General features: G+C 38.7%; 1 protein-coding gene across 1 annotated transcript in view; it reads right to left on the bottom strand.

Moving 5' to 3' along the window:
* SEC22A (SEC22 homolog A, vesicle trafficking protein) overlaps nucleotides 1-11,232 on the bottom strand; it is a 68,489-nt gene extending 57,257 nt beyond the window's left edge. Inside the window, exons 1-2 of the mRNA XM_008052804.2 lie at nucleotides 11,180-11,232; nucleotides 3,717-3,917 (exon numbers count right to left, since the gene is read on the bottom strand). Coding sequence (XP_008050995.2) covers nucleotides 3,717-3,917; nucleotides 11,180-11,226 — 248 coding nt within the window. The 5' untranslated portion in view covers nucleotides 11,227-11,232. The remainder of the gene's footprint in view (nucleotides 1-3,716; nucleotides 3,918-11,179) is intronic.
* Between the last annotated feature and the right edge of the window lie 6,256 nt (nucleotides 11,233-17,488).

The raw sequence follows: 17,488 nt of genomic DNA, 5'->3' as shown, positions 1-17,488 counted from the left end.
CGGGAGCGGCCACAGCACTCCAGTCTGGGCAACAGAGTGAGACTCCAACTCAAAAAAAAAGAAAGAAAGAAAGAAAGAAAGAAATAACGAAAAGAAAAAGAGTTGTGAAGAATTTTTCCTTTTTTTTAATTTTTGAGTTGGGATGTTACTTTGTCACCCAGGCTGGAGTGTATTGGCACAATCCCAACTCACCACAGCCTCAAACTCCAGGTCTCAGGCGATCCTTCTGTTCAGCCTCTCGAGGAGGTGGGACTACAGGGTCATGCCACCACACCCAGCTAATTTTTTTAATGTTTTGTAGAGACAATGTCTCACTATGCTTTCCAGGCTGGTCTCAAACCCCTGGGCTCAAGCAATCCTCTCACCTCAGCCTCCCAAAGTGCTGGGATTACAGGCATGAGCCACTGCACCTAACTGTGACATAAGAATTTTAAGTCAGGTAACACAAATTCCCGATTTTATATACCAGAGTGCCAAAAATATGTATACACATTTTAAGAGACGTTACCTATGTGTTACTTTTCAAAGTTGAATTGAATTACAGTAGCAATGTATATTATGACGGTTGCTCAAATGTTACTGTCACCATGCAACAAGCAAGCACATATTGAGTACTACAATTTTAATACAGTTTTTTCCTTTCTTAAAATACATATACTTTTTTTGGTACCCTTTGTAATTCAGTCTAAGTTCACTGTTATATGCTATAAAAACCTCAATAAACCAAAACCAATCAACAAGATCTCTTTATCAATTTTAGAAAATATATGAAATTCACATTCTTGTCAGGAACTAGAACTAAAAATTCTGTTTCAGTTATTTCTGAAAGTTTGGCTACAAAATAACATGCATAGAAGTTTTCATTTCAGATTTTGCATTATTTATTTGTATTCCGTCTTATTCTACATAAAGGATTTGAGGCAGTTTATTTAAAAAAAACCTCAAGAGGACAAGTAAAAGAATCAAATAAAAAATAGAGGTAGGAGAATAATAAACTGAGGTAACATTTCCTTCTGGAGATGTAAACTACAAAGTCCAATTATATATGTTAGAAAAAGGGTGCAGATATTATTCAGAGCTTCTTTGTGGCCAAAACAAAGGAAAATAATCAATAGGAATGAGTATCCATTGGATAAAAACATTGTATTTCCTACTACTGAGACCAGCTATACATAAGAGGGACAGCATTTGGATAGCATTCGTTCAGCGGCCATAATCACTAAATTTTTGTGATTTGTCTTATATTTCTTAGTGTCAGCAAATGGCATGATGCAAGAAGCAATTTTATGAAAGAGTTTAGGAATGGAATAAATCAGCAGAGGTCTAAAGTGGTCTGATCCAAGAATATAATTCCGATATGTCTAAAGGAATAAAAAGATTGCTAGGTCAAGGAATCCTCCTGTCTTGGCCTCCCAAAGTGCTGGGATTATGGGCATTAGCCACTGTGCCCAGCAACATTTTATCATCTTACCATTACCCAGGTGATCCAAGAAACTGTAGACATTCTCTTGGGATCTATCCTGGATCTTTATCTAAAATCAGTGGACATTTCTACTCTCACAATTTCAACCATATCTATGAGAATGATTCCAAAATTTCTATCCCACTGGACTGCCTTGTCAAAACCTTAATTTAAATGATCAAAATGGAGCTTTAATATTTTTCTCTTCTTCCTCACCATTCATAAACAATGCTTTCCAAAGACTTCATTTCTGACAATGACCATCATTCTGGTCAATTCCAAGTCTTCAGTCATCTCTGTCCCTTCCTTCTCTTCATCTCTGGTATTCCACCCTATCAGGCTTAATCACTTCTTTTGAAAAATCTTTCTGTTTGGCATTTTCTTTTTCATTTGCATTTTTATTTTCCTACTTTAGGCCATAATAATAAGTTAATCTCTCTGCTTCATCTCTCTCCTCTCAGATTTTCCATTTCACTGTATGTTCCACTGTCTTCGAATTATTTTTTATCAAGTCATTTCCCTCAAACCTGTGGCAGAGCTTCCTATAACCAGTTACATCAAAGTAACATCCTTCAATCTGAATTTTCAGGGCAATCCAGGATCTAGCACCACAGTGATTATCGTACATGTCTCATAACTATCTCCAAATCACCATCCACTACACCAGGCTAAATGGGTTAATAAACCTACTGTGCTAAGTCACATTATTTGCTTATTTTGCTTCTCTTCCCTATACCTAGAACATCCTCCTTTCTGCCTTAGTTAAATCTTATTAGTTCCTCAGGACATGGCTCATATCTTATCTCAATAATGAAGCCCTCTGCTTATTATATCCTATATGGAGCTCTTTCTTATCTGATTTTCTTCTGTATGCATCATCATTATCTGACTTCTTAGAAGTTAATTGTTCTCTAATTGTTTCACATACATGCTTTCCAAGGTGGTCTCAAGGTTTAATCACAAACTGTAAGCTGACTCCCCCTAAATCCCCATATTATCTTTCACACTAAACTTCAGACTCATACATCCAACTACCTACCTGGCAGTGCCCCTTGGATGTCTAATGGGCATCTCAGATTTAACATGTCCAAACAGAACTCCTGATTTTTGACAATGAAACACACTTATCCTCATCTCAGATTTAACATGTCCAAACAGAACTCCTGATTTTTGACAATGAAACACACTTATCCTTCAATGTTATTCATGTCAGTCCCATTATCCATCCAGTTCTTGAGACTAAAAAGCTGTAGGTTATCCTTGATTCTTCTATTTCATTATAACCTACTTCAATCCATAAGTAAGATGTGTTGGTGTTAATCCCAAAATATGCCCAAATCCAACCATTTCTCTTCACTGCCATCCTAGTTCAAGTTACAATCATCACATCTACCTAAACTTCTCTAGTCTCCTATCTGAACTCTTTCTCCTATCTGAACACTTTCTCCTTTACAGCTCATTCTTTACAGAGTGGCCAGGATGACGTACTCAAATCTAAAATCAGATCACATAATTCTCAGTTTAAAATTCCCCAAAGGCTTTCTATCTCATTAGACTTCAATAAACTAACAGGCTCTAAACCCATCATGGCCTAGAAGGCCCTTTACAACCTGCCCCGTTCCTACCTTTCCAACCTCACTGTCAGCTCTCTATTATTTGTCGATAGTGCTTCAGTGTCTGGTCTTCTTTCCATCTCAAAGGACTTCCCTGCTGACTGCTACACCTGCCTTGCTCTTCATCCACAGCATCCTTTGTATAACTGCCTCCTCTTTCATCTTTTAGGTCTCTGCTCAAATGTCAGCCTCTCAGAGAGGCTCTTGACCCCCATAGATAAAGTTACTCTCGAACCCATCACCCAGTTTTACTTTATTTATACACAATATAATAAGTGCTATCCCCTCTCAATAGAATTTAAGCTTCCTTAGTTCTCTGAGGGCAGGTATCAGGCAGATTTTTTTTTAATTTCCTATTACAGTTTACCTAGTATAATCCTGAGCCTATAAGAACACCAATAAATACCTAGTGACCAACTTATAGGAAATAATATCTGTGATCTGTAAAATTATACAATTCCCTAAAGCCAGACATAAATGAAGAGAAACTGCAATAAGGTTAATGGCATGATGACCACTATTTAGTACAAGTTCAGAACAACATGATTCTTGACTTGAACAAGTTTTCCTAAACAAATCAAACACTATTTCTATTGTAACCACCAGGCAAGTGATTCAAATGAAGCAAACCAAAGCCTTACTTAATGTTATAACGTCCAGTTTTCAGTGTACATCTATCAGGAAGTTGAGAAAGTTTTCTCGAGAGCATTTTAAAATACTTTCTGCACTCCTGCATTCCTGCGCCTTGTTCATAGTCAGTAGAAGCAGAAAGTGGCAGTCCATCTCTAACACGAATGACTGAGGCAGACAAAATCATAGACATTTCAACCGATAGAGAAGACCTACAACACAAAATGAACAATTTGAGTTAGATAGAAATTAGAGCCAAACATAATAAACACATGTAAAAATGTTCAACTTGCAGGTAATAAAAGATTACTAATTACAACAATGACATACCATGCTTCACTTAACAAATTAGCTTTTAAAAATATAATACTTGCTTCTGTCCAGCATTCTCATAAGTACAGGTAAAAGTAAAAACTGGTATAAACATCATTCTCAAAACAATTTGGCAATTTCAACAAGAGTTTAAAAGCATTTGTACCCTTTGACCTCAATAAACTTAAATATATAACCCTATCCTGAGGAAAATATTCAGAGATCCAGAAAAGATTTTAAACAGAAAGACATTCTTCCACTCAAATAACTGAAAGCAACCTAAATATCCTATAATAGGATGATGGTTCAGTAAATTACAGTACATTCATATAACATATAATGCAGCAACGTGTGTGTGTATGTGTGTGTGTGTGTGTGTGTGTGTGTGTGTGTGTATAAAACACAGCAACTAAAAGTAATGCTTGTGGAAAAAAAGTTTAATAATGTGGTAAAGTGCTTATATGTTAAGGAGAAAAAAGCAGGATAAAAGTTGCAAATGTTATTTTCTACAAAGATAAAGGAGAAGGAAAAAGGAAGGGAAAAATGAGGAAATGGACATAGGAAAGATGTCAAATTAAGAATAATGCTCATCTCCAGGAAGTAGTATTATGAGTGATTATTGTTTTATAATTTCCTAGGTGTTCTCAATATCCACAATGGGCACATATTACTTTTATAATCAAAATTTTTATTTTTATTTATCATAAACCCTAAAGCTAAAACAATACTGGTTTTCATGTTGTTCTCGATCTTTTTACCAGAAAGGAAATCACACTAGCCTCTCTTATTGGATTCTGGTCTTGCTTTACAAAAACAGATAAAAAAAACTTCATAGGCCTAAGTCTGAAAGAAACCAGGTCAACAGTCAAATTTTTATAAAATACACAGTAGTTCTCAAACTTTAGTTTGCATAGGAAGTTGAAAGTTTGGTTAGAAATGCAGAGCTCTGGGCTAAGCACAGTGGCTCAAGCCTGTAATCCCAGCACTTTGGGAGGCCGAGGCGAGAGGATTGCCTGAGCCCAGGGGTTCAAGACCAGTCTGGGCAACTTGGTGAGACTCCATCTCTACAATATATCAAAAAATAAGCTGGGCGTGGTAGCGCACACCTGTAGTTCCAGCTACTTGTAAGGCTAAGTCAGAAGATCACCTGAGCCCAGTAGGTTGATGCTGGTATGGTGGTAAGCATACTGCTGCTCTCCAGCCTGGGTGATGGAGTGAGACTCTGACTCAAAAAAAAAGAAAAGAAAAGAAACACAGAGTTCTGAACCCCACAAAAATTCTGACCCATTGATTGGGATAGAGCTTGAGAATCTTCAAATTTAACAAATTCCTAAGGCGATTATTTTGCTTACTGTCCAAGGACTTTACTTTAAAAACATCGAATTACAACATGTTCACCATCTGAGATTAAGTGACAACTCTTCTCTGTCAAGTCATCAGAGCACAGTGCCACTAAATAAATGCTTCTTCACTAGCAGTAGGGGCAACTGGTGAAAATGTAAAAGTTTCATTAACAATTTCATGGGCTTTTTTCAAAGACATTGTATCTTAGAGACTAAATTAATCTTTACCTGCCCTCTTCAGCTAGGTCAATATTAGCACATTCATTCTAAAAATGAAAAACTAAATAATATATGCAAAAAAATGCCACAAAAAATCAATTGGTACAGAATTTGGAAATTAGGAGTGAATAGTTTTTATTGTTGTGTGAAGTTAAAATCTGACCATTCAGGGTGGTAACTGGTCTGACAATAAAAATTAGCCCAACTAATAAAGTTAATGCATTAAATTTACTCTCCTCTTTTCATGAGAAAAGGGGTGGAATTTCAAGGTATTCATATGTCATTACCCCTAATATTTTTCTCCTCCATTTACTTAAAGAGAAAAAAAAAACCAGAAGCAAATTAGCCTTTTTTCTACAATGGAATTCTCATACTAAAATCCTAGTGTGACACATTCAAATCAGTATTTTCTTCCATTCAACCAGTTTCTCTCTCTCCTGAAAGCAGTAGCCTAAGATCCCTGAAGAGAATGATATCTGTACTCTAAAACCCTCTTTAAAACTTTTACCATATTTCATTTATTAAATCACAATTGAAACATTTAGCCTAAGGGTAAAAAAGAAGGGAAATGTCTTACTTCATACTCTTAAACATGTATCACTTAAATATTAAACCGTTGTTTTTCCAGAAGTACACTACAACACAATGACCGTTCTGGGAATTAACTTGGCTGTGACGTATAGTTCCAAACATCTATATTTTAGTATTTTAGTATTTAATAGTAGCTTGTATTCTTTTATGCCTGACCATTTTAGGATCCTAACAGAAATATTTCAAATAGTCTTTATTAATAGGTTGCCAACTTTCATGTAATCTTCAAAGTTACTCTTTATTTTTTTTTTTGAGTTGGAGTCTCACTCTGTTGCCCAGACTGGAGTGCAGTGGCACGCTCCCAGCCACCGCAGCCTCAACCTGCTGGGCTCCAGCGATCCTTCCGCCTCAGTTTTCCAAGTAGCTGGAACTACAGGCACGCGCTAGCATGCCCGGCTAGTTTTTGATTTATTGTAGAGACGAGGTCTCGCCAAGTTGCCCAGGCAGGTCTCGAACCCGTGGGTTCAGGCAATCCTCTCGCCTCGGCCTCCCAAAGTGCTGGGATTACAGGCTGAGCCACCAACCTGGCCCAAAATTACTCTTTAATGACTTGTAAGATATAAAGACATAATTCATACTTCCTAAAACATATACTGAGAAAATACCACTTGTAAGTTCCATTTGTTTAACAAACATTTACTTACTATCTACTGTATGCCCTGGATTATGCCAGATATTAGAAAAATCCAAATGAAAAGAGCAAACACAACACAGACTGTACTGCTTACCACTTTAAACTGGAAAACTACAGTTAGACAATTTGCATTTCATATATTCCTAATACACACTTTAGGCTTTAACCAAAAGCACAACACAACAGTTATATTCCCTGTCAAAATTCTTAAAAGGTTGTCAGTGAGCCGGGCTCGGTGGCTCAGCCTTTAATCCCGCGCCTTTGGGAGGCTGAGGTGAGTGGATTGCCTGAGTCTGCGGGTTTGAGACCCGCCTGGGCAGTGAGACCTCATCTCTACAATAAATCAAAAAATCAGCCGGGCGTGGTAGTGCATGCCTGTAATTCCGGCTACTTGGAAGGCTGAGGTGGAAGGACTGCCGGAGCCCAGCAGGTCAAGGCTGCGGTGGCCGGGAGCGGCCACTGCACTCCAGTCTGGGCGACAGAGTGAGACTCCAACTCAAAAAAAAAAAAAAGGTTGTCAGTGAATTGTTTCTATTTATCAGTAGATATGTTTTTCTGAGGAGAAAAAGTTAAAACTCTTTCTCGCAGAGTAATCTGATTTAGCATCCAAACCAGTTGAACATAAGAAAGCAAAAGAAACTAGAATGAATGTCCAACGATCACTGTCAGGTCTAACTAATTTGCAGCACATTCCTATCACCTTTGGATAAGTAGTCTTTCTACCAACTCAATAAATAAACATACTCCCATTTTCCTTCTTTTTAATCTTGGATTCATAAATAGTTTAAAAATAATAATAAAATTTAAAAATAATAATTGCATCTCGACTATGCTAGTAGAAAAAGATATCTGTCCATATCACTTCAAGCTAGGGTTTAAGCTGGGTTGTGATTTGGAAAACCCCAAGAAAGAACTAGTGGAATTGCGGAAAGCAAGAGATTACCACAATTGCATAGAAGACTTAGGAGTTTTTATCTTATCAGGACCATAGATATATTTTTAGACCACTGGTCAATGTTTTTCACCTTTAACACAGAGAAAATTTTACATCTGTCTTTAGACAGCAGCAGGTAACTCATAGGGAATCTGAGTACTGGCCTGTTTTTTCTCTCCCCAACAGCAACTGTTGGATGAAAAAACCCAAATTAGAATCAAAGAAAAACTAAGTAAACTTTATGCAAAGGTTGAGGAAAATAAACTCACACAACACCAAACTCTATAGAGAGGTAGTAAGTTCTCAGGCCAAGATAACAAGATACTGACCTCTCTTCATAAACTTTGTGGGGTAATGGCTGTGAGCAAAGGTATCAGGAAGGCACCTCTCAAAAGATAATGAATAAACCCCAACACATAAGTAGATTTTGTATCTATTTTCTAGCCAAATGCTTTCACAAATGCCTCTTTTAAAATAAAACATTTTATACTGGAGCCAAGCACTCATATTTTATTTTAGTCCATTATTTCCCTAACTTCAGTCATCCAAGCACCACTTTCAGAATTCTTACTTGGTCTTTATCCTACCAGTACTATTATTTACTTATTATCAATCTTTGAATTGACTTACTTTTTGTCCTATATTTTTTAGCAATAATATCTGTGAAACCAATTTTGAGTTATTAGGCTTTTCTCCTTATTTAAATTAAAATAATCTTTTGTTTCATTCAAATGTGCTTAGGTGTAAAAATTTTGGATAATTTTTAAAGTGTCATCTGCTTATGATTTTGCATACGTGTTAGTACCAAAAGTGTGGGAAACACTAACTTGGAACATATTATTTTATTGAAAGTGCTACCTGAGATCTGTGAAAATAGGAAGGGGTTAATTTGAAGAGAAAGCTATACTAACTGGGATGTACAGGAAGAGGGAGGCTGATTGAGTAAAAAAGGGGAAGGACTTTACATGGCAATAGGCTAGCAGAAAGATATTTGGAAGACAAAGCATGAAGGGAGAAATGGAAAAAGGTGCCAAGGGCAGTCAGATTCTATTTTGCCACTCTGCCCATACCCCTACCCCCTAGCAGTCTTTGACATTCCTAATATCCAACACATTAAGACCTCAGGCTACACAACAGATTATATTCACATCTAGGACCAGGACCCCTAATAATACTCAAACGCATCAATCTCCAACATTTGTGTAGTGCCACATAGTTCACAGGTGGGTATAACCTCCATTTGACAGATGAGGAAACTGAGGTTCACTTTCTCATGTCACACTAGTATATGGCAGAACTGGTACTTAAGCCTAAGTCTTTTGTATCTCTACATTACTGTGCTACATCAGTGTCTCAAAACCAACAAGAGGTAAGAAACTAGTGATACAGAAACTATGTAGCTACTCATTTTGAAATAATAATTTTTAAAAGTTTACATTTTTTTTCTTTTTGAGTTGGAGTCTCAGGCTGCAGTACAGTGGCACATGGCCACTGCAGCCTCGACCTGCAGGGCTCAGGAGATCCTTCCGCCTCAGCCTTGCAAGTAGCTGGAACTACAGGCATGCGCCCCAAAGCCTGGCTAATTTCTTCATTTATGGTAGAGATGAGGTCTTGCCATGTTGCCCAGGCTGGTCTTGAACCGCTCAAGCAATCCTCTCGACTCTGCCTCCCAAAGTGCTGGGATTACAGGGTGAGCCACTGCACCCAGCTAAAAGCTTACATTTCTTTAAGAGGCAGGACATTATGGTAGTTAAGAGGACAGACTCTGGGGCCAGCCTGCCCAGGCTCTAATTGTGGCTCCACCATGTACCAGCCACGTAAGTCTGGGCAAGTTTTGCCTTTCTACACCTCAACTTCCACACCTGTAAATTGTACTAATAGTATCTATCTCATAGGGTTGTTTTAAAGATGTTAATAGCATCTATCTCATAGGATCATATAAAAGCACTTGAAACACTGCTTTGTATTATGCTAAAAGTGGTCTATTAAATATCTTCTATGCCATTCTTATTGCTTGTTGATTATCTTCTTTGGGCCAGACACTTCATACACATTACCTCATTAAAGCCTTCCAAACCTGTGAGGTAGGTATTATTATAATGTTCCATTTTATCATTGGAAATTCAAGTCCAGAAAGTTTAAGTAGTTTATTCAATCCTTAAACCAGTAAGCAACAAAGTACGGATTTAAACTCAGATGTAACTCTAATGACTGTATGAGACACTGCCTAACATATAGAAACTTCTTATTCAAACACCTGGAAAGGAAGATCACAGGCATCCCTTTGATAGGACACAGGCCACTTTCATACACCAACATAAAATATACTCAGATTTTAATCAGTCCACACATAAAAAAAAAAGCACTAAACAGATGTGATGGTTCTCAACATAGGAAATACCCAAATGCCCCATCAACTTAGGGCCTGGTCATAGGTGTCAGGTTCAAATACTGAACCTTAATATACCAGAAACTGTAGGTACAATTTAAGTATTTAAGGTATTGCCTCAATCCTTACAATCTTAGCATGTGAGCAAAAACCAGTAACATGGAATGTGATTCGGAGTTTTAAAAAGTGGCAGTTCCCCTGTCATCTGGGATCCCATCAACTCTAGGCTGCTGGCTGACACTTTAGCTCTGGGCTGGGTTGGGCTTTGCCTTGGCTGAACAGACTTGGGAGGGACTGGTTCTCAAGCTCTCCACCTGCCCCAGGATGAGGCAGGAAACTAAGCAGCAGGAGAAAAAGCCACAGCTGTTTCACTAGCAGAGAGATTCAGCCAGCTCGGTCTCAGTCTTCTCTTTCGGAGACCTCCTCCACTTGTCGAGTCGATCGCTCAAGTCTCTTTGTGCCACATCGTTCCCAAAGTGCCCCATGAACGGGGCCTCAAGATGTTTCTGTGAGTCAAAACGCGGGCAAATCTGTGGGCACAATACTCATTCCCCATCCCCACAAGATGTACAATAAGCCACCCGGCTCAAGTCCTGCTCCGCCTAAAAGAAACATGAAATGCCACCTCAAGCTTTCTAGGGTCACTTAAACAGCCTAGGTGGGTTACAGTGTTTCCGACATCTGCGCGTCAGGGAATTCCCACCACCATGCTGGCAGCCCAGGACTACTGTCCCTCCCCTTCATTCACCCTTTCCAGGGCTGTCCCATGACCCGGGCATTTCAGCCGAGGGGCAACCGCCTCCCACGGTCCCACAGGCCCCTCAGGCCGAAAGGGACGAGGTTCCCCCCTGTCCACCTCTCAATGGCTCCGTGGCCCCAATGACGCCCGGCTCTCAATGACTCGGGCTTGTTCCTGCCAAGGAGTAGGTATGTAGTCCCGAGGGCGAGGGTTGAGGCTGTGGCAGGAGGCGGGAAGAGCGAGGGAAATAGCCGGCAGGGGTTCTGGCGACCCCAAGAAGGGAGAAAGAGGACTGGGAGGGGCCGGGGAGTACCTGTCGAGCCGGGACCGCCGCTCCGAGTGACGCGCCCCGCAGTGCATTGTGGGGGCCTGGGCGTGGCCTTTCGGCGAGGCTGCCCCGCGCCCAACGTGGCTCGCGCCCGCGGGATCAAACCCCGCCCCCGTTTCCTCGGCTCGCTCAGACCAATCGGGTCCTGTGGGAAGGACCCAATGGCCCTCCCCCTTCCGGGGTTCCCCTTGGTCCCGCCCCCTCTAGGAGAGATTGGCAGCTAACCCTGCACCTGCGCCAGGGGATCGCACAGTCCTCTGCTGACGGGTTCTAGGCTGTCCCTCCGAAATAAGGCTAATATTCCCGGCCTGTCGCCTTGTATCAGGAGGCAGTTTGTTCTTACACGCGGCCCTACAGTAACTAAATAATAAACGTATGACAGGGAGAAAAGCACTGAGCAAATTAAGGACTTGGTCCCATCTACCACCACACAAAGGAAGGAAACTAACCCTGGTATAGAAATGCCAGTTGCTGGCCCTACGGCCGCTCCCAGCCTTCGCATCGGTCATGCATTATTAAATAGGCATTTACTGAGTGGTTACCATGTGCCAAACACCGTGTTAGGTGTTGGGTTACGGGGTGAACATAACACCTGATGCAATTTAAGATGTAATAAGAGTAAGAGATATTAAAGCATAAATCTTACATCATTATAAAGTGTGATCAGTACTGTGAAGGAAAATCAGTGGGTGAAATGAAAGATTAATTTTGGACTGTCGGGGAAGAGCCTTCTGAATAAACGCCTTTTTAAGCTCCAGGCGTATTAAAGAGCCTTAAAGAATGTTCCAGGCCAAAGGAACATTATGTGTGAGACTGTTGGGGCATGAAAGAACTTTGTGTGTTCTAGGAACTAAAGGGAAGTCAGTGTGGCTGGAGCTGAAATGGGGCAAGGGCCAGACCAAGCTGGCTCTTACTGGCCACATCACAGATTTCAGACTGTATTTTAGAAGTTACCCTAAGGTCAAAGGGCAGCCAATAAAGACTGTTAAGTAGGAGCTGATTTACATATTTAAGAGCTCACTGGGGCTGTTTGTGAGGAATAGATTGGAAGAGGGCAAGAAATGTTGCTTGAAGGCCAGTAAGAGGCAGTTAAGGCCAGAAATGATGGTAGCTTGAACTAGGGTAATGGCAGTAGAGATAAAAAGAGGTGAATAATTTCAAGATATGTATAAATCAGAGGTGGAATTCAAGGAACTTAATAATGGATTGGTTTGCCGGGAAGGGTCAAGAAACAGGAGTATTAAAGATGACTCCCTAAGTAACTAGGAGGATTAAGAAACCATTTACTGATTCAGGAAACATAGCAGGAGGAGCAATGGTTTGGGATATGTTAAATTTGAGACACTTATAAATGGAGATGTCTGGCAGATTTGAATATTTAAGTCTAGAGTTCAGAAGAGAGATCTGGACTAATTATATAAATTTAGTGGTTGTTGGAATGACTTAAATCAGCAACTCTACTCCTAGATATATACTCAATAGAAATGTATTCATAGGTTCACCAAAAGACATATATATAGATAATAATGTTCATAGGATGAATAAATTTTAGAATATTCACATAATACAATATTATACAGGAAAGAGAATGAACAATCTACAATTACACACAAAGTGTGGATAAATCTGACAATCACAAAATTAAGTGAAATAAGATAGACACAAAAAATAATAATGCATTATTTAATTTCCACAATGCTCAAAAACAAAAATAATATATGGTAATAGAAGTCAGGATATTGGTTACCCTTAGGTAGTATTACTATTTGGAAAGGAGCAGTAGAGGGTTTCTGGTGTTCTAGTAATGTTCTACTTAATCTGGTTGGTTACATGATGTGTTCAATTAATGAAAAGTTATCAAGCTATACACTTATGATTTATGCAATTTTTCAATATGTATTTTACACTTAATAGAAAGTTTACATTTTACAAATGTCAGGGTGATCCAGCCATGATTAAGTAACTGGTACCAAATTAAACCTCTTACCACAAACAATGTAAGACTGAACCAAATCTATAAAATAAGTGTTTTCAGGCATTGGACAAGTAACATAGTAAAATTGTGATTCTGGAAAGAAGGAAAACAAACAAGACGAACTCAAAGACTTCCTTAGACTTCTTCCTGGAGGTATTTTTCTAAGCACAGGATAGAAGAAAGCCAAGCAGAATGCAGTACTTTTGCTGAGGATACAGAAATTAGAATTAAGAGAAACTGAGACAATTGATATATGCAGGGCAGAATACCATAGAAAAAGCTACAGAAATGTACATAAGGGGTTACCTTGAATCTTTGAGGTAAGTTTAAGGATAAACTTTATAAAGCTGGTACATAACAACTTCTGGGAAAATTTAAGCTGAACAACTATTAGAGCTTGAGTAAAGTTTTTAAACATTCAAGTTTCAAACTTTAAAAATTAGGCTAAATTAGTATAATAGATAATTAGACTAAATTAGCCCAAAGACAATTCTAGACCCACTCAAACAAAGCTGAAAAAGCTGATCTGCAAGTAAATTAACTTCTTGCTTGAATGAAACTTAACAGTCTTTAAAGAAAGACAAGAGAATCCAGGCACCTAACCATGTAACACTCACAATACCTAATATTCATTTAAAAAGTACTATACATGTGAAGAAGCAGGGACATGTGAACCATAAATAGGAGAACAATCAGTCAATAGAAACAGACCCATGGGACCTCATCAAACAGACAAGCTTCTTCAAGCCAAAGAAACCTTCAAGAGAGTAGGGAGACAGCCCATAGACTGGGAAAAAAATATTTGCCAACTGTATGTCTGACAAAGGCCTAACATCTAGGATCTACAAGGAACTCAAACGGGCTGAAAAGAAAAAAACAAACAGCCCCATTACAAAGTGGGCAAAAGATATGAATAGACACTTCTCAAAAGAAGACATATGAGCATCCAACAAATACATGAAAAAGTGCTCGACCTCACTAGTCATCAAAGAAATGCAAATTATACTGCAATGAGATACCACCTAACTCCTGTCAGGATGACCATCATCAATAACAAAAAACAACAGATACTGGAGGGGATGTGGCTAAAAAGTCATCTTTCACAGAAACAAAGAACTGAATATCATATGTTCTCACTCATAAGCCAACTTTGAACAACTATCATAATACTATAAGAAAAGGATTGGCAGTAGTGGGAAACTGCGGGAGGGCAGGGGAGTGGGGAGGCAGAATTGGCAGTAGTAGGACTCTGCCTGGGGGGGGCACCTCATCAACGAGGGTACTCGCATAATGAACATTTGCATACCTTACCCTTAACTGTACCCACATCTTTAAAATAAAAAAATTAAAAGTAAAAAAAAAAAAAGAAACAGGCCAGGCTCGGTGGCTCGGCCTGTAACCCCAGCACTTTGGGAGGCCGAGGTGAGTGGATTGCCTGAACCCAGGGGTTCAAGACTCAGCTGGTGAGTCCTCATCAACTTGGCGAGACCTCGTCTCTGCAATAAATAAAAAAAACTTGCCGGGCATGGCAGAGCGCGCCTGCAGTTCTGGCTACTTGGAAGGCTGAGGCAGAAGGATCGCCAGAGCCCAGCAGGTTGAGGCTGCAGTGACCAGGAGAATGCTACTGCACTCCAGTCTGGGCAACGGAATGAGACTCCAACTCAAAAAAAAAAAGAAACAAACTCAGAAATGACAAAGATGATGAAATTAGACTTTAAATCAGGTAACGTTAAAGCAGATATTATAAATATGGTCAAAAACTTAAGGAAACATAAATAATAATGTAAGAAATAGAAGCCATAAAAAGAACCAAATCCCCAACTTCTAAAGCAGAAAAAAAACAATATTGGAAATGGAAATTTTGATGGATCAATAGCAGATTAGACACTGCTGAAGAAAAGATCAGCTGAAGACATAGTGCAAAAGAATTTTCTACACTGGCCGGGCTCGGTGGCTCAGCCTGTAATCCCAGCACCTTAGGAGGCCAAGGTGAGTGGATTGCCTGAGCCAGTGGGTTCGAGACCCGCACTGGGCAACTTGGTGAGACCGCATCTCTACAATAAATCAAAAAATTAGCCGGGTGTGGTAGCGTGTGCCTGTAGTTTCAGCTACTCAGAAGGCTGAGGCGGAAGGATCACCGGAGCCCAGCAGATTGAGGCTGCGGTGGCCAGGAGTGGCCACTGCACTCCAGTCTGGGCGACAGAGTGAGACTCCAACTTAAAAAAAAAAAGAATTTTCTACACTAAAGCACAGAGAGAAAAAAGTTGAAAAGAAAATGAACAGAACCTTGGTAACCTATGGGTTAATACAAACTTGTTACACGTGACACACACATGTGTAATCAGAGTCTCAAAAAGAGAGGAGTAGGGACAAAAAACATTTGATATAATAATGGCCAAAAGTTTTCTGAATTTGATGAAAAATATAAACCTACAGACTCAAGAAAGTAAACTAACCCCAAATAGGATAAACACAAGGCCACAACAAGGCATATTACACCCAAACTATGGAAAACAGTTAAAAAGAAAATATTAGAAACAACCAGAGATACATTTGAAGCTACTCTGCATATAGGGAACAATTATAAGAAGTACTACTGACTTCACATTTCACGTCAGAAAGAATGCAAGCCAGAATGGAATAAAATTGTTAAAGTTTCGAAAGTAAAAACTCTATTAACCTTGAATTCTCTCTCTCAATTTTTTTTCAAAAATTAAAATGAAATAAAGACATTTTCCGGTAAACAAAAAATGAGAGACTTTGTTACTAGTATATCTGAATTATAGTAAATGCTAAAGAGAGGTCTTCAGATTAAATGAAAATAATTCTGATGGAAACTCAAATTCACACAAAAAGAACAAAAAGTACCAAAAATGATGAATATATAAATTATACAAAGATTTTTTTCTTTTCAAAATTTCTCTAATATAATTAACCATTTAAAGCAAAAATAGTAATAATGTTTTATGAAGTTCATAGTAAATGAAGATGTAAAACATATGTTAATAATATCATAAAGGAAGGGAAAATGGAAATATATTGTTACGTGGTTTTATACTATATATGAAGTGGTACAACTGTATTTGGAGGTAGAATATGATAAGTTAAAGATATATATCGGAAGAGGAATGACTAACAGAAATAAGCTACTAAAAGCTAATAAGCCAAGAGAGGAATTAAAATTACAATACTATAAAATAATTAACCCAAAAGAAGGTAAGAAAGAGAGAAAAATGGAAAAAAATAAATGGGGAAATTTTTAAAAATAACCAATATGATAGATTAAAACCTAACCATAGTGATAATTATATTAAATGTAAATGGTCTAAACACTGTAAGTAAAAGGCAACAATTCTTACTGAAATTTTTTTAAAGTCAAGTGCCAACTGTATGCTATCTACAAAAAACCCACTATAAAGATAGATACATGAGGTCAGGTTTGGTGGCCCACATCTGCAATCCCAGCACTTTGGGTGGTCGGAGGAGGAGACAGCCTGGGTCCAGTTCAAGACCAGTCTGTGCAACATAGCAAGACCCTGTCTCTGAAATTTAAAAAATAGGCCGGGCTCAGTAGCTCAGCCTGTAATCCCATGCTTTGGGAGGCCGAGGTGAGTGGATTGCCTGAGCCTGTGGGTTCAAGACCCGCACCGGGCAACTTGGCAAGACCTCATCTCTACAATAAATCAAAAATCAGCCAGGTGTGGTAGTGCACACCTGTAGTTCCGACTACTTGGAAAACTGAGGCGGAAGGATCACCAGAGCCTAGCAGGTTGAGACTGTGGTGGCCGAGAGCATGCCACTGCACTCCAGTCTGGGCAACAGAGTGAGACTCTGACTCAAAAAAAAATTAAATTAAATTTAAAAATAAATAATTACATAAAATAAAGACATAGCAGGGTTAAAAATAACAGGATAGAAAAGAAAAACTCAATCATTAAGCAAAAAAGGTAAAAAGGCGATATTAATATCAGACAAAATAAGCTTTGTATTATTATCAAAGGTTAAAAGGTTAAACTGGGATGTTTTATGATAAAGAATTTTTTTCAACAAAAATGCATAACAATCCTAAATAGATATGCATCTAATAATAGAGTTTCAAAGCACGTGAGGCAAATACTGATCAAAATAAATAAAGAACTGGTTCCCAATTATAATTGACCATTTCAATACTCTTTTCTTAAGTGATAGAACAAATGGACAAAAGAATCAATAAGAATACTGAAGATATGAATAATGCTATCAACTAACCTAACACAATGATATTTATAAAACATTTCACTAAAGCTGGGCATAGTAGCTCACACCTGTATGTAATGTCA

Source organism: Carlito syrichta, unplaced genomic scaffold, assembly GCF_000164805.1.
Source record: "Carlito syrichta isolate Samal-C Ts95f unplaced genomic scaffold, Tarsius_syrichta-2.0.1 Scaffold287526, whole genome shotgun sequence".
NCBI lineage: Eukaryota > Metazoa > Chordata > Mammalia > Primates > Tarsiidae > Carlito > Carlito syrichta.
This window is presented reverse-complemented; position numbering and strand designations above follow the sequence as displayed.